This window comes from Drosophila erecta, unplaced genomic scaffold (assembly GCF_003286155.1).
Source record: "Drosophila erecta strain 14021-0224.00,06,07 unplaced genomic scaffold, DereRS2 tig00000055-arrow-pilon, whole genome shotgun sequence".
Classification (NCBI taxonomy): Eukaryota; Metazoa; Arthropoda; class Insecta; order Diptera; family Drosophilidae; genus Drosophila; species Drosophila erecta.
This window is the reverse complement of record NW_020825200.1, coordinates 7,922,771-7,940,000: the sequence shown is the minus strand read 5'-3', so window position 1 is coordinate 7,940,000 and position 17,230 is coordinate 7,922,771. Positions and strand designations below refer to the sequence as shown.

Genomic DNA, 17,230 nt, shown 5'->3' with positions numbered 1-17,230 from the left:
ATTGAATTTTTTTCCAATTTTTCTGATGTATAATGTTGTAGAAATTCAAAGAAACTAAGAAATGTCCCATATCCGAAGTTCTAAACTCCATAACTCAACTTATCTTCATCGGATTTTGAAGTGGCATACCTCTAAATGTTTCTTGCGCAATTATCTAAAAAACTGCATTCAAATTTAGAAATTTATTTTTATTGAATTTTTTTCCAATTTTTCTGATGTATAATGTTGTAGAAATTCAAAGAAACTAAGAAATGTCCCATATCCGAAGTTCTAAACTCCATAACTCAACTTATTTTAATCGGATTTTGAAGTGGCATACTTCTAAATGTTTCTGGCGCAATTCTCTAAAAAACTGCATTCAAATTTAGAAATTTTTTTTATTGAATTTTTTTCCAATTTTTCTGATGTATAATGTTGTAGAAATTCAAAGAAACTAAGAAATGTCCCATATCCGAAGTTCTAAACTCCATAACTCAACTTATCTTAATCGGATTTTGAAGTGGCATACCTCTAAATGTTTCTTGGGCAATTCTCTAAAAAACTGCATTCAAATTTAGAAATTTATTTTTATTGAATTTTTTTCCAATTTTTCTGATGTATAATGTTGTAGAAATTCAAAGAAACTAAGAAATGTCCCATATCCGAAGTTCTAAACTCCATAACTCAACTTATCTTAATCGGATTTTGAAGTGGCATACCTCTAAATGTTTCTGGCGCAATTCTCTAAAAAACTGCATTCAAATTTAGAAATTTATTTTTATTGAATTTTTTTCCAATTTTTCTGATGTATAATGTTGTAGAAATTCAAAGAAACTAAGAAATGTCCCATATCCGAAGTTCTAAACTCCATAACTCAACTCATCTTAATCGGATTTTGAAGTGGCATACCTCTAAATGTTTCTGGCGCAATTCTCTAAAAAACTGCATTCAAATTTAGAAATTTATTTTTATTGCATTTTTTTGCAATTTTTCTGATGTATAATGTTGTAGAAATTCAAAGAAACTAAGAAATGTCCCATATCCGAAGTTCTAAACTCCATAACTCAACTTATCTTAATCGGATTTTGAAGTGGCATACCTCTAAATGTTTCTGGCGCAATTCTCTAAAAAACTGCATTCAAATTTAGAAATTTATTTTTATTGAATTTTTTTCCAATTTTTCTTATGTATAATGTTGTAGAAATTCAAAGAAACTAAGAAATGTCCCATATCCGAAGTTCTAAACTCCATAACTCAACTTATCTTAATCGGATTTTAAAGTGGCATACCTCTAAATGTTTCTGGCGCAATTCTCTAAAAAACTGCATTCAAATTTAGAAATTTATTTTTATTGAATTTTTTTCCAATTTTTCTGATGTATAATGTTGTAGAAATTCAAAGAAACTAAGAAATGTCCCATATCCGAAGTTCTAAACTCCATAACTCAACTTATCTTCATCGGATTTTGAAGTGGCATACCTCTAAATGTTTCTGGCGCAATTATCTAAAAAACTGCATTCAAATTTAGAAATTTATTTTTATTGAATTTTTTTCCAATTTTTCTGATGTATAATGTTGTAGAAATTCAAAGAAACTAAGAAATGTCCCATATCCGAAGTTCTAAACTCCATAACTCAACTTATCTTAATCGGATTTTGAAGTGGCATACCTCTAAATGTTTCTTGGGCAATTCTCTAAAAAACTGCATTCAAATTTAGAAATTTATTTTTATTGAATTTTTTTCCAATTTTTCTGATGTATAATGTTGTAGAAATTCAAAAAAACTAAGAAATGTCCCATATCCGAAGTTCTAAACTCCATAACTCAACTCATCTTAATCGGATTTTGAAGTGGCATACCTCTAAATGTTTCTGGCGCAATTCTCTAAAAAACTGCATTCAAATTTAGAAATTTATTTTTATTGAATTTTTTTCCAATTTTTCTGATGTATAATGTTGTAGAAATTCAAAGAAACTAAGAAATGTCCCATATCCGAAGTTCTAAACTCCATAACTCAACTTATCTTAATCGGATTTTGAAGTGGCATACCTCTAAATGTTTCTTGGGCAATTCTCTAAAAAACTGCATTCAAATTTAGAAATTTATTTTTATTGAATTTTTTTCCAATTTTTCTGATGTATAATGTTGTAGAAATTCAAAGAAACTAAGAAATGTCCCATATCCGAAGTTCTAAACTCCATAACTCAACTTATCTTAATCGGATTTTGAAGTGGCATACCTCTAAATGTTTCTGGCGCAATTCTCTAAAAAACTGCATTCAAATTTAGAAATTTATTTTTATTGAATTTTTTTCCAATTTTTCTGATGTATAATGTTGTAGAAATTCAAAGAAACTAAGAAATGTCCCATATCCGAAGTTCTAAACTCCATAACTCAACTTATCTTAATCGGATTTTGAAGTGGCATACCTCTAAATGTTTCTTGGGCAATTCTCTAAAAAACTGCATTCAAATTTAGAAATTTATTTTTATTGCATTTTTTTCCAATTTTTCTGATGTATAATGTTGTAGAAATTCAAAGAAACTAAGAAATGTCCCATATCCGAAGTTCTAAACTCCATAACTCAACTTATCTTAATCGGATTTTGAAGTGGCATACCTCTAAATGTTTCTGGCGCAATTCTCTAAAAAACTGCATTCAAATTTAGAAATTTATTTTTATTGAATTTTTTTCCAATTTTTCTTATGTATAATGTTGTAGAAATTCAAAGAAACTAAGAAATGTCCCATATCCGAAGTTCTAAACTCCATAACTCAACTTATCTTAATCGGATTTTAAAGTGGCATACCTCTAAATGTTTCTGGCGCAATTCTCTAAAAAACTGCATTCAAATTTAGAAATTTATTTTTATTGAATTTTTTTCCAATTTTTCTGATGTATAATGTTGTAGAAATTCAAAGAAACTAAGAAATGTCCCATATCCGAAGTTCTAAACTCCATAACTCAACTTATCTTCATCGGATTTTGAAGTGGCATACCTCTAAATGTTTCTGGCGCAATTATCTAAAAAACTGCATTCAAATTTAGAAATTTATTTTTATTGAATTTTTTTCCAATTTTTCTGATGTATAATGTTGTAGAAATTCAAAGAAACTAAGAAATGTCCCATATCCGAAGTTCTAAACTCCATAACTCAACTTATCTTAATCGGATTTTGAAGTGGCATACCTCTAAATGTTTCTTGGGCAATTCTCTAAAAAACTGCATTCAAATTTAGAAATTTATTTTTATTGAATTTTTTTCCAATTTTTCTGATGTATAATGTTGTAGAAATTCAAAGAAACTAAGAAATGTTCCATATCCGAAGTTCTAAACTCCATAACTCAACTTATCTTAATCGGATTCTGAAGTGGCATATCTCTAAATGTTTCTGGAACAATTCTCTAAAAGTCTGCCTTTTTTAATTTTTTGTAATTTTTTAATGTGATGATGTAGAAATTCAATAAATTAAAAAAAGTCCCAAGGCAGAAGTTATATACTCCATAACTCAACTTATTCTAATAAGATTTTGAAGTGGCATATAATATATCTAAATAATTCCGGCGCAATTCTCTAAAGAAATGCATTCAAATTTAGAAATTCATTTTTTTTGTAATTTTTTTGATGATTATTTTTTTATTTCATTTTCATTTATTATTTTTTTTTCCCAAATTCAACCGATATTCCAGAAAATTTCTCTAACTTCTACTAGCAAAGTAACGGGTATCCTATAGTCGGGGAACTCGACTCATACATTCTATCTTGTTTTAATTATTTTTTATATTTATTTTTCAGTATTTGAAGAGTTGTCGGTTTCGAAATGAATAATAAGTGCATTGAAGCCATTTAGGATCATAATTAAACATTAATATTAAATAACAGCCATTTAAATTCCAAAACAAAAGCTCTGCTAAACTTTATTGCTTTTTGATTGCACATTAAATAATTCAGCAAATTTCAGTTGAATAATTCATTAAGTGTTTCGGACCAGTTCCATTTGATGGTATTCAGCACCATGTGCACGCCCCAACACTCTCGACAAATACAGTGATTAATGCAATTAACTGCAGTACTTTAATTAAAAATCGCCTCAAACACGGATGCAGTGCAAACACACACTCCCAAATCGATTTCATTTGAACACTAATCCGTGGGGGTGTTGCACTGGGTAAATGAAAAAATAATATCATTAAGACCGGGGACAAAAACTTAATCCACAGAAAAATATAAGGAAAAAAAATGAAGCAAGCAAGCTGGCAAACTACAAATCTTCGTTAAATTGCTTAAATACTCGTGTTGACTATATAAGATATAATTGGGAAAAGCTTCTTATAATTAGACTATTCTTCTCTAATTACACAACGCATGTCGTGGACTTCCAAAGGTAGATTAGTAGTACTGATATCCTCCTGTTTGTCATCCTCTTTGGAGTTGTAATGTGTTTATATCAGATCAATCCAAAAGAGGGTACAAAACTTTCCTTTCTGTGGAATTTTATTTATATTCCAACCCATTTTATACAATCCTACTTTTCCCCCTTCCTCGTGTAAGCGAGCATTTCCTAATTGTCTTTCCTCTTTGCCAAAAAAAGGAACTAAGGGAAACTTCAATCCGCAGTTTAATTATTTTTCATTTAAATAAAATTCACACACTCACATGCCCATGCCCATTGGTATTTACATACACTCACAGCGCCCCATTCCATTTGCTTGTTTATGTCGCAAAAACTTCTTCTCTCTTTTATGTTTTTTTCAAAAGGGGCTTCGCTTTTGGCCATTTCCTTTTCCCTTCTGCCAGTTTCACACTCTTTTGAAACAAAAGTGACACAAATACAGCCCTACCCTTTGAATGAATTTAGGACCTTTTTAATACCCTTTAAAGCCTAAAAAATGGCGCAATAAGATTATTTTATTTTATAGCGCTCTGCAACGGTCTTATCTGTTTAATCGAACACTAAGACTACATTGATCTGGATCAAGAAAGCATATAACGAGTTTTACTCTACCTACTATCCTATTGAAGGTATTTTCATGCTAAGGCTTTTGGTATTTCCTTTACTTTTTGTTGGCTTCCGACTAAGTTTGCCAAATCCTACCAAATCAGAAACATTCGAAAAGGCAGCTCAGGGTAGACTCCCCCTGAATGGAGATTTCCCTGGCACTGCATTTAAGGTAATGAGCACATACAAAATGCAATTAAAAGCTTGTTGCCAAAAATGCAATTTTACGTATCTTTTTCTTTGCCCTCTGCTGAATACACACGTACATAATTGGGTACATATATTTTTAAGCTTGGACTTTGCAGTTTGGGCACAGCATGCAAAGCATTAATGCACTTTATGGGCCCCAACCGACAGCGAATGCTTTTAATGATGCTACGGTAACAGTAATGGAGAACTTAAACATATAAAGCGTAAAAAGCTTAAAATGCCTGAAATTGTTTAAAGGAGTTTTTGGCTGAAAATGACTTGCTTTAATAAATAATATTTGTCTTAATTGGGCTACAACTTTACTTTGTTTTTAGAGGAACATACTGCCATGGTGCATTCTTTTGTACCTCTGCTTTTGTGTTGATATATATTTTTTAAAATATTATTCCATCTTATTTTTTACCTATATCTCAGCATAAGTAATCTCTGCTCCCATAGCTAAACAAACATGAAAATCGAATACGCTTCAAAAAACACTTCTTTTCTTTGAAACTCAACGGCTCCAGCTCATTGGCCCTGCTGAAGCTGATTTCCATTATATTTTCATTTTAACTTCCTTTTATCCTTGCTCCTCCTGGGATACGGCTCACTTATTTCATTTGCCTGATACCTTGTGGCTTTCGAAATGTTTGCACAATTTATTTCAGCTTCGGTTCGGGTTCGGAATTGAAGTTGGTTGCGAGATCCAGTATGACAAACATTTTTGTGCCGATTTGCTTGCCTGGATTTGTGGGTCAAGTGGAGCATGCATGTGCATAAAGATGCGTATGCAAATGGCAACCTAGCTGTGTTCGAATGGATGCGTTTGGAACCACCAACTGCAATTACAAGCAGATCAAAGTTGATGGAAGCATCAGATTACCGTTGCCGTACGTACTTATGCGAATCGGAAAATGTTGACTACTGATCACCAAAGCTGAGTTATTATATAAATCGTATGCTAAGCATAATATTAAATGTTTAATAAGCTTCAGAGATTTCTTCATATCAGAAATATTCCCCGTTTTATTTTGAAGTCATACCAATTTTTCTCGCATTATAAGAATGATTTGTAATATTCATTTTAATTCAATTATCTACAAAAAGCAGTGATATCATAATATTAAATGCTTAATAAGCTTCAGAGATTTTTCATATCAGAAATATTCCCCGTTTAATTTTGAAGTCATACCAATTTTTCTCGCATTATAAGAATTATTTGAAATATTCATTTTAATTCAATTATCCACAAAAAATAGTGATATCATATCAGCGAGTATTAAAAAGAGCAGGGAATATCCTTACCAATTATAAGCGATTCCTGAATACCAAATAGGTCAATCGAGCACACCTTCCATTGTTCGGCAACCATCAGAGACCCTTTCCCGCGAAATTACACCTGGCATAGAAGCTCACCTGACTGGCGGTGCTCACGTCATCGCTGCCGTGCAGCTGCCAACCTTTCTTAGACCGCAAAAACTCATTACAGCCCCTTCTTGGCCAACTCAGCTCCCCCTTTGTGTGCCGCTCTGCACTGGCTGTCTCTGCCGCGCGCTGCGTTTTTGCAATTTCGCAATTAAAACTTTCATTAAAGTAATTAAAATTGCAACAAAATAAACAAAAATACAATCGAAATCTGCAAGGTCTGGCGTGGGGGTCTTTTGTGTTTTGGGGAATGGAGATGGTGGCAGGATTTGACAGACACACAAAAATGCAGTTAAAAACGGTCCGTGGGGAACTGGAAGTGGGTGGGTGGCTGGAACAAAAGACAAAAGTGTGACAAATATAAACAGGGGTATAAATAAAATGGTTAAGTGCTGGATGGCTGGCTGGGGGACTGGGGGGCTGTGTGGCTGGCAGGGGGATATAATAAAATGTGGTAATTGTAAATAAGTGGAAAATGAGTGCCGAGCAGAGGCGTGGCAGACCGATGGGGTAAATTGGGCTGCTGTGCTGTACTGTGCTGTGTCTATTGCATTTGGCGGGATAACATTTTAAATTCAAATTAAACGACCGGCAAAGCCACAAAAGGATTGACATGAAGTTAGTGCCACCAACCAGAGTAGCAACGAAAGGGAGCAAAAAAGCGACAACTTGACTAAGGGCAACCACAGCTCTTGTTGGCAGCTGTCGTTGTTGCACCAGCATTTGCCCATTTACCCATCCATTGTTTTATTTGAGCTTGACATTTGCATGGTAAATACAAAAAAACAAGGGGGTATGGCAAAGTTCGAGCTGAAAATTAAATATGTTCCGGGCTTCTCAGCATTCAATCAATTTCCAAATAATTTGCAAATGAGCAGGGGACCGAAAAAAGAACAATAAATTTCAATAATAAAAGAGCCATCATTGTTTTCATGCTTTTTCTCTGAGGGTGCATTTTGCCAAATTAGTTTTCTCTCTTGATACTGCATGCATATAAATGGGAAAGTCAGGCGATTAAATCTGAATCGCACAGCAATTAAAAACGTATAATGCCGAATTGGGGTCACCTTTTAAACATTTAAACTGTTTATGAGCAGATTTATACCAAATGCTTGTGAATGCAGTGGCAAAGATAACGGAAGCAGTTTTGTGGACAAGCTTCATTCAAGGCAGTATTCACTACACAACTTGCACAATTCAATTGAGAGTGCTCATATAATTCCTAGCCATTCATATTTTCAAATTTACATTCACATTTATATGGGAAATTTGATACCTTCGCTGCCACATTTGCCGAGTTTTGACAAGGAACTGAACGATTTTACAAGGCAGTGCGCAGACAATTCAGCAGGCAAACAACTTATCCAGAAAAACGTTTAAAGGCAACTTGACACGCCGGCAAATAAAATCTAAACTTTTAAGGAAAACCCTCATCTTTTCTTCCCCCTTCCAATCCACTGCTGCAGAGGGGTCGAAGAAGCTAAAAACGAATACGAAAAGCAGTAAAAAAAATGATAAACGCTTCAACTGATGACACATTCAGTTTCACACACGAACGACTTTCAATTTACATTTGATGTTTTATGTTTCGCAGCATTTACCAAACGAAAAGCGAAGAAAAACCCAATGAAACGGCCGGGGGATGGAGCGCAAAGAAAAAGAATCACTCATACGCACCCACGCACACGAGGATTGGCGCCCGACGTTTGACGCCGCATGGCAAAAGCGCTTAGAAAAGAAATAGCATATAGTAAAAAAAATAGGAAAATACTCGGTGCCCAGACCAACCAGGACTTACCAAAAGGCAGCCACTCGAAGGAGTGGCGGCAGGAGTATCCTGCAGACGACAACGGTGCCAAGGAGACGACAGGCGGGAACCAGGCGGCGTTGGGTAAATAAGCGAAAATATTTTGTACTTCGAATGGAAGCGAAGAACTAAGGAAACGCCAGAGTTTCGGCGACTACTTATGCCTCGAAGTGCTCTATAAAAGACCCACCACGACTAAGACACTGAACTGCACCGGGATTAGGATCAATGAGTTGAATTGGATTAATTTCCTGTTTAAAAAGTTATTAAAGCCTTTTATAGACTGCCTTAAATGAGCATTGCCACTATTCATACGGTTAGTCAAATAGGAATGGACTAATATGGTTGACTATGTGATAAAAATACCAAATATATTCAAGTTATGATTTTTAACTGAGCCAAATTATTGAAAAGTTTGCTTATGCTGTATCATTTTTTGTTGTCCACACTTATGTTTTAATAACAGTCGAATGCTGTAAAGCAAATTACGCTTCTAAGCAAAGTGAAGTGAACGCTGCGCTCTTGAAAATCTAATAATATTACCATGTTATCCACAAAGCAGCAGGAATTCCGAAAAGGAAACAACTTCGGGCAACTTGTAATAAGCTGCACTCAAGAATATTTCCTACATATTGACAACTTCGTAGTGTAAACTTTTCAATGGTCACTTATGAGCTCTTCCCCGAAAACCGATGCTTGACAAGTTGCCTCTTTTGAGATCGGCCACAAAGGCACTTCAAATGGGGGCTCACACAAAATAAAAGAGCCCTACTCAGCATGCGGTCAGCAAAAAACAAGAAAGTAAAACAAAAGCACCCAGAAAGCAGTTTGAGCAGAAATTGCCCATAACGAGCACTTGACAAGGGACAAAATGTGAGATGCCAGAGTTCGGAGGAATTTCACATCTTTTGTATACCTTTTTATTTCCGGCCGAGTATCTGTGCCCCGATAGCCGTGTGCTTGTCGCAAATAAATTTAAAGTGCTCGAAGAAAAAAGTGAAAATAGCGTTGCACTTAAAGACCGCACATTTGTCTCAATGAAGGCCGTGTCACATAAGTAACGTTAAGTTCTCTTTTTTACCTAATTTATACAGTTTACGCTGCTCGGTTATACAATGTCCCATGTCCAATGCCCCGATGTCCTGTGGCCCCTGCGGTCTCCCATTTATGTCCGGATTCCGGGAGTGGAAGCCATATAATTGCGCTTATCTCTTGGCGCACACTCAAGTGGCCCGGCTCAATATGTTTTTGGAGTGAAATGAAGTGCCCATCGTATCCACTTGGAAAAGCAAAAAAAAAAAGAGGAAAATAAGAGAAAAAGGCAGGGCGGCAAAGAGGCAGTGGCATTGGAATCCCTGCAGAAATTTTTGTATTTGATTTAAAAGGAAATACCTTTTTTAGTTGAAGCCTCACTTGTTTACCGTGCTGTTTTGCTTTTTCCCTGGTGTTTCTCCCTTTTTGTGGTGACATTTTTATACACTGTGTGTGTGTGCGGGGGGATAAGTTTTTGGCATCCTACCAATGAGATTATCTTAAGTGGGGTGTTGTTTTTCGGTTCGAAGGAATGTGGAGAGCCTTCAATTGCAGTCTTGAAGCTGGGTTCCCTTTTTTGGTTTGTTAGAAATGAGTTTCGCAATAGTTCTTAACTGTCTGGGGGTCTGTGGTTTTTCTTTTTCCCAACAGCGGTCTGTCGGAGGTAAATCGATGTAAATTGCTTTTTAAACAAGTTAGATGAATAAATTATGTGCACAAATAGAATGCCAAATAGCGAAGGATTCATTGTCAGTGTTAATATTAAGTTCTTTTAAAATGCAGCGTTGAAGCGTTGAAAACACAAAATTAGGTTTTATTTTCCTATTTAATCATCTTAATCGGCTTTAAACTTTAGCTTACAATATAAAATCAAAAATTGATGTCACTAAACGTGGCTATTGACATATTGATGTACATGCTGATCACAACCAAAACAACTAACTAAAACAATGGCATAACAAGACTCACTGCCATTTGAACAATTCAAATATGTTTTAAATAAGTTACCACTTCCATCTTCTGATACATCCCTTACTTATATATGGATATGCATGCATGTGCTGTGACTGCATCTTTTGAAAGCCTCAAGTGTGAACACACATTATAATAAACGCCTCAATTGTTGTGCAGTCATCTGCGTAATTTATGTTTAGCTAATGTTCAGGGATCGATGAGCTTGTCAGCTTTTGTGAATCACAACGCCCGCAGTCGCACACGAGGTCCTGTATATCCTATATCCTGTCCCGCACACACATGCCCTAACATTAACCCCCCGAAAACCGAAGGAAGCTGGAAAATGGCGTTAAGGTTGCTTCGTTGAGTCTAATAGACTTTCATGTCTGCCTCGACATTGCCGTTGCCCCAGTTTAGAGCGAGTCCTGTAAAGAATCCTTTCGGCATCCTCCAACCCATCTCATACTGGTGTTATTCTGCGCAGAGTCGTCGCTTTTTTTGTAGACATGTTTCAATGATTTCTTATTTTTGCCGGAGGGGCGAATCTGTTGCGCTGCTGTTTTGTCGTTAGAGAAATTCAATTTTTTTGTATTTGTCGCTTCGATGTTAAATCATTGATGTGTGAAATTTGTGAGCTCAGCCAGGAGGAGAGCAGCATCAACAACTTGACTTTGATCGATTTTAAAGGCAGTTTCTCTAGCCCACTTTGATTTTCTTTCTGCCTTTCTAGCTGCTTTTAAATTTTTCCACATCAAGCTGGCCTCGGAAAGAATTTCCCTGGGCCTGTGCTCGTATTTCTTAGCTCAGCACATTCCAGTCTATACACTTGTCTTGTAAACAGCTCGTACGCTTTCACCAGTACATAAACCAAAAGTACAAGAAAATTTCGTGTTTAATCAGTTTTGGAAATCTGTTCTCAACCACTTCTCTAGCCGAATACAAACTGTGAGTTGTCCTATTTCCCTGAGATATTTTCTATGGCATATCTCCTTTAGCTAACCTCCCGAAGATGTGTTGCCAAGGAGCCTGTGGATCGGTATCCTATGCCCTGGCCTATGGCCCCGTCGGACCCGCTCTGCCAGCCATGAACTACAACAACTGCTGCTGTGGACCCAATCCTCCCTGTGGTCCCTGGACATGTCCTCCTAACAGGTGCTGTTGCGCCGGCGAATGGGGTTGCTTTGGGCCTTTTTACTGAGAATCTCTGGGAATCTGAGCATAAGGTCCGGAAGGACCTCAGCAAACAGACGTGCAATTTTCTTGTGCTTTTGGTTTGAACCGCGTTTGCTCTTACACAATGGTTCGAGCTTTTCACTAAATTAATGTATTTCAAAGAGCAATTCGTTTTATTTACTATGGTAGGGGAAATTTCATATTGATAGAACACTATAGTAGAATTAAGCCAACTTTACAGAATTCTTGGGAAAATTTCTACCCTTTTTCTGAAACTAAAATACTGTCAAGATGAATAAATTGCTAGAGTCGAGTTCCCCGACTATCAGATACCCGTTACTCAGAAGATCTTGATGTTCACACGGACGGCCTGACTCAGCTTTTCATGGCGATCAACGGGTACCGTGTAATGTAAGTGTTTTGAGGCATATCGCAAGTCCTGTTGCATGACGGCAAATTTCGACAAAACGCACAATTAAAGTCCCTCTATTTTTATTGGGAAAACAAGATAGAATGCTAGAGTCGAGTTCCCCGACTATCAGAAGATCATGATGTTCATACGGGTACCGTGTAATGTAAGTGTTTTTAGGCATATCATGCAAGTCCTGTTGCATGACGGCAAATTTCGACAAAACGCACAATTAAAGTCCCTCGATCTTTTATTGGTTTCCTACAGGAATAGGCGGTACAAGAAGATCAACACATATAATTTCAGTAGATAGACCGCAGTCCTCCTGGCGCTTACTACTCTTCCTTTTTTTGCTGACTACTTTCCAGTGTGCAAAGCTGGGCATCCAGTGGGGACAGGATGTGCGGAACATAGCAGTTGTTGGTGTTCTTCTTGCGGCTAGTATCAAGAACATAACACTTGTCGCAAGGACCGCAGGGCGTGGGTATAAAGTCCCGGCCGGTGAAACGCACTGTGGACAAGGGAGGATTATTGCAGGCCAGGTCGTAGGAGGCACAAGCCCAGCCACCGCACATGGTTAGGAAGCGGATGTAGCAACTATATGGAAACGGGTATGATTTAAATAAAATTTTATAATAACATAAAACGAAACTTACCCCGGTGAAAGCGTAAGGTTGTTGTTCCGACAATGACTGGACGTGGACTGAATGGTGTTTGTTTCATGGCTGACAGTCAGCAGTTTCCCAGGCCTACTTCGAGAAAGTGAAACCCAGGACTCTCCACCCGGCTCTGTGGCCACTCCAGGTCAGAGCTCACCTAGCACCCGCAGCAGCCACCGCAGCAACCGCCGTAAATGGAGCAGTCATCACATGGACCGCAGGCCGTGGGTTGGAAACAGCGGCCGGAGAATCGCAGTGTCGACAGGCGGGGATTGCAGCAGGCAAGGTTGTAGGAGGCACAGGCCCAGCCACCACACATCTTGACTTGGTTTAGGTTTTCGGAAACGTGTGCCTTTTAACTCTTTTTGTTTGGGGTGAATAGTTATTGGCCCTGGAGCAGACACAAAATCGAGTGTTTGGTGCCGAAGTGGAAAAGGAACTGAAGTGGAATGGGTTTTCCAGGGACCAAAGGCGATTTTTCGCTCTGACAGCTATTGACAATTTCGTCGACGCCGCCCTCGGGGCAGCGTGGATATCTGGCCTTAAATAAAAGCTGGCTAAATCGGAGCCAGAGAGTGGAAAGCACACTGATGCTCTAGTGAAAAGCAATGGCACTGAATTTCGGGAACCTTAAGCAGGGCTCTGAATATTATGGCACCGCATAGGAGTATTTAAATTGCATTACTTTGTATTGGTATTCTCTGAGATCCAACCATTTCGTAGTATGCTTTCTGTTAATAACTTCATAATTCCATTATTTCTACAACACGCGCTCCGTTGGCCCTGCAAATTTCTATCCGCCGAATAACGAACTGCGATGAAACTTTTAGCCGGAGCCCACGACACTTCAATCCACCTCCCATTCAGCCAGGCGGAGGCAATCAATTACAATATGTCCCGACGGACCAGCGGGTCTGCATGTGAGGATCTAGGAGACAATCCACGCATGGTTAACTGTGCAAATGTAACTGAGGGGACATGGGTTCGCCGAAGCGTGGTGGTTCTGGTTGGATGTTCCTAGCCGACATGTATGCGTTTTAAATGGTACCGCAAACCGGACTGTATAATTGAAATGTAATTGTAATTGTTATGTTTGCTGGATAAAATGGGCCGATAGAAGGAATATGTGGAAGGAAACTTTCCAAAAAAGGTTTATAAGCATGGTTCCAATTTAAAATGATTTCCAGCACATGTATCCTTGCCTTACGTGTCACTTTTTTAGGAAATACTTGAGGAAACTGCAAGAGTTTTTCGTCGACAGTAACTATAAAATTTTGCCAGCGAACTTGCGACTATTGGCGGACAAAAAAGGTGCTAAATAGGCGCCTGGAGCTTTGAGCTGACTGTACATCACTGCCCCGGAGTATTTAGCATTTTTTTTAGCGGCAAGTACATAGCAACAGGTTGCAAAGGACTAAGTGATTTCTGGAATGAGTTGCGCTGCACCGCGATGCCGACCGCAGTTTGGATCCTGTGGGTCTGGTTGTAAGCCCTGCGGCGGAGGTGGCTGCTGCGGCTCCTGCTGCGGAGGTGGTTCCTGTTGCAGGGCTGGCTGCTGCGGCTCAGGAGGGTGCTGCGGCGGATCCTGCGGCGCATGCTGTGGTGGATCATGTGGGGGATCCTGCGGCGGATCCTGTGGCCCACCGCCCTGTGCCGTGGTCTCGTACCGCCTGACCTGCGGTCCCGTGGGTCCCTTGCTGCCCTGCATGAAGTGCACCTGCAACTGCGGATGTTGCAGCGGCGGCTGTGCGCCGCCCTTCTATTTTGTGCCGAACAAATGCAAAAATTGCTGGGAGTGGGGCTGCTTTGGCCCGCTGTACTAGTACCCTGTAGTACCCTGTTGTTGCACTTTCTATGGAACTTTTCATATTTTTGAATGCAATAAATTCACGTGTCAGACAGACTTTTTTTTTGCCTTTTTGACAGCCTAACAAATGACCGGGGTCCAGATTCAGGGTTGCCAAAGTTTGCGCCATGAAATTCATTTAACATTCGAACTTTTGTTAGCTAGCCCGCAAAAAAAGGATTGAAATGGCTAGGCAAAAGTTTCCATTCGAGAGGGGCTAGCAAAACAATGGAAAAATGGTCAAAATCTGAAAGCTGCTTGTTTTGGTTTTGCATATGAAGCGAATGCGGGGAAAAACAAAATATACGTTCGAAAACCTTGCAATCTATTTGGTTACACGACGTACTTATGTAGGTCATGGATCTGACAGTTTTTGTTCAGCTATTCGGTTGTATTTTTTAGCCACGCTTCAATAGCGAAGACAGGTCAATTGAACGAACTTTTTGACAATGGTTCGGGCCACCAAAATATTTTCGTTTAAAAACTGCCGCAGTTAAAAACAAATTGACGCGCATCTAACCATAAATTTCTATTTTAATTAAATGCCAATTTCATTTGGTACGCTAACTAACACAGTAGTTCTGGTTGGGAAACATAAAAACAAACACACAAATGTACTGTCTAATTAAAATTGCCAATTCTTAGTATTACAGCCATTATCCAGAGACCACGATTCAACGGAAATACGATTTAAAAAATTGTAAGTACTTTATTCCTAGTATATTTAAACGCAATATTTAAAAACCGTGACTTTTGAGTGCCAGCAAAATTTTGTTTATAATTCTATCTGATGGCCTTTTGTCAATGGCGTAGGTCAGAACCAAATATATACACAAATTAACCAAGAAGTCAGTGAGCATTTGACATTTTCGTTTTCACTTACAATTGGCCATTCCGTCACTTTCTTCAGACGAATCTCCGCCTATGCAAGTTAAATGAACTGCATAATTTTCATTGTCGGTAGCCAGAAAAACACTTTATCGAGTTGCCAGAGGCATATCCTGCGAATAATGTTCCCGAAAACATTTGAGAGGTCTTGTATTCTGATATTTCAACCACGTGGTTATTATCCAAAAGTTAACTTCGAAATTGGGCTAGAATTTTTTCACTTTAAAATGTATTGTTCAAATGAAAATATCAACGTACTGGGTCAACAGAATTTTTAATGCCAGCACACCCATTGTTTTCCACAATGGGAAATTGCGATTGCAGAGTTGGTGAAGTGCGACACAGAACTATAATTTCCACTACAAAAATTCTAAGAGAGTTTTGCCTGAATTTTACAAACACTAAATTGTGAAGTGACTTACTGCACAAGTCGCTTCGTTATTGTGACCTATTCCACTACTAGGAAAAATTAGTTCTTACGAAGCAAACCGAATTATGGTTAATGCGGATTATTACAGCATGAGCAATTCGGTTAAATTTCATTAAATAAGATTAGTTCTTATATTTTTGGTTCAAGTAAACTGAGCAAAACACCATAGAGTCTTCTCTCCTCTTGGTTTATTCCTGTATGAGTTCTAGTTATTAGCAAACATCGAAAGATCTTTAATAAGTATTTTATTTTGGTGTAATCGAACTACCCAGAAACATTTCTGCAGGCAAAAACTGCTGATTTGCAAAATCCACAGCCTACACGACCGTAAATTATAATTTAAGAGTCCCAATAAAGAGCAGGAGCAAAATCACAGATACAGATATCATCATCACCCACTCGGAACGTTCAACTGAAAGTAACTCACCTTGGGTAACTGGTGAACAACACAAATGTTATGACTGCCGGCAGTTGTTGTCTTTGTGTGTTGTGATTGTTGTTGTGCCGGCAATAAATTAACTTATTTTAGCACGTTACACGACTTCCCACACCCAGACGCACACACACTCAACTTGGCCGCCTTTCTTTCCGCACATACACATGACACTAGCTGGGCGGTGGGTGGGTGGGTGGTTGGTTTGCTGAAAGCACAACGTCAGGGGATTTTGGGGCCGTACAAAATATATATCCCGCACTGGAGGATAGGGCTTGACCTATGCTCTTTGCCCTTACTTTAGTATTTTGCGGATTTTGCACATTTCTCACATATTTTTCATAATTTTCGCGAGCAAATCGCGTAGGACCAAAAAAGTGTGTACGAAATAAAAGTTTGGCGAAACGAAAAAGTTTGTCCTGTTTGCAGTGTTCGGGTTTGTTTTTTTTTTTATTTTGTTTGTTTTGGAAACACTCAAATCTCTGGTGAAATATTAATTTTCACGAATTCTGACACTTTTTTAGCCGGCATTTGCCTGTCTCAGTCCCACCGAACTGCACATTCCTTCGCTATTTTTGTTATACGAATTTTTCGTGTTGTCCGGTCGAGCTGTTGTTTATTCTTTGTTGTGATGGGGATTTTATTAAAATTTATTGGCTCGCTGGCCCTCGTCGTTGGCAGTGTTGTTGTGGTTGTACTCGTGCGCGGTGGCGACAGCAGAGCGAACCAAACGATTTGACATTATCAACGTAACTGAAGCATCAGCGGCAGGAAGCTGTCGGCCCTCGCCGGAATACCAACAACAGCAGCTGCTGCTGGCGGACCCGATGCCGATGCTGTTAAGCAGAAGCTGAAAGCGAAGGAATTCGGCTCCACTCGGGTCCTGCCAGCGAGAGTGCAGACTAAAGAGCACTCGGCACTTGACGAAACACGAGTCGAAGCCAGGGAAATTTCAGAGAGCGCGGGAGAAAGCGGCTAGCTAAGAGAGAGAGAATCCGCTTGTGTTT

The 17,230-nt window shown here is 38.4% G+C and overlaps 5 protein-coding genes across 5 annotated transcripts in view; 2 read left to right on the top strand and 3 right to left on the bottom strand.

The window, feature by feature from the left end:
* Positions 1–17,028, bottom strand: part of LOC6540734 — a 47,154-nt gene extending 30,126 nt beyond the window's left edge. Inside the window, exon 1 of the mRNA XM_001968981.3 lies at positions 16,218–17,028. The gene's annotated coding sequence lies outside the window, so the exon portion shown is untranslated. The remainder of the gene's footprint in view (positions 1–16,217) is intronic.
* On the top strand, positions 11,188–11,721 carry LOC6541977 (male-specific sperm protein Mst84Dc). The gene is made up of 2 exons (XM_001968980.3): positions 11,188–11,330; positions 11,381–11,721. The coding sequence occupies exon 2, from the start codon at positions 11,395–11,397 to the stop codon at positions 11,581–11,583; it is 189 nt and encodes a 62-aa protein (XP_001969016.1). The 5' UTR covers positions 11,188–11,330; positions 11,381–11,394; the 3' UTR covers positions 11,584–11,721.
* LOC6540934 lies at positions 12,200–12,667 on the bottom strand. Its single transcript, XM_015159879.2, has 2 exons — positions 12,624–12,667; positions 12,200–12,564 (listed from the first exon to the last, which is right to left on the bottom strand). Exon 2 carries the CDS (start codon positions 12,540–12,542, stop codon positions 12,303–12,305), a length of 240 nt encoding a protein of 79 aa, XP_015015365.1. The 5' UTR covers positions 12,543–12,564; positions 12,624–12,667; the 3' UTR covers positions 12,200–12,302.
* On the bottom strand, positions 12,774–13,089 carry LOC26526039. Its single transcript, XM_015159950.2, has one exon. The coding sequence runs from the start codon at positions 12,943–12,945 to the stop codon at positions 12,784–12,786; it is 162 nt and encodes a 53-aa protein (XP_015015436.1). The 5' UTR covers positions 12,946–13,089; the 3' UTR covers positions 12,774–12,783.
* On the top strand, positions 13,866–14,529 carry LOC26526204 (keratin-associated protein 5-2). Its single transcript, XM_015159985.2, has one exon. It carries the CDS (start codon positions 14,057–14,059, stop codon positions 14,447–14,449), a length of 393 nt encoding a protein of 130 aa, XP_015015471.1. The 5' UTR covers positions 13,866–14,056; the 3' UTR covers positions 14,450–14,529.
* Positions 17,029–17,230: the final 202 nt, after the last annotated feature.

Bases quoted from the DNA above. Each gene is read 5' to 3' on its own strand.
- LOC6540934 (XM_015159879.2), bottom strand. From the start codon at position 12,542: ATGTGCGGTGGCTGGGCTTGTGCCTCCTACGACCTGGCCTGCAATAAT.
- LOC26526039 (XM_015159950.2), bottom strand. From the start codon at position 12,945: ATGTGTGGTGGCTGGGCCTGTGCCTCCTACAACCTTGCCTGCTGCAAT.
- LOC26526204 (XM_015159985.2), top strand. From the start codon at position 14,057: ATGAGTTGCGCTGCACCGCGATGCCGACCGCAGTTTGGATCCTGTGGG.
- LOC6541977 (XM_001968980.3), top strand. From the start codon at position 11,395: ATGTGTTGCCAAGGAGCCTGTGGATCGGTATCCTATGCCCTGGCCTAT.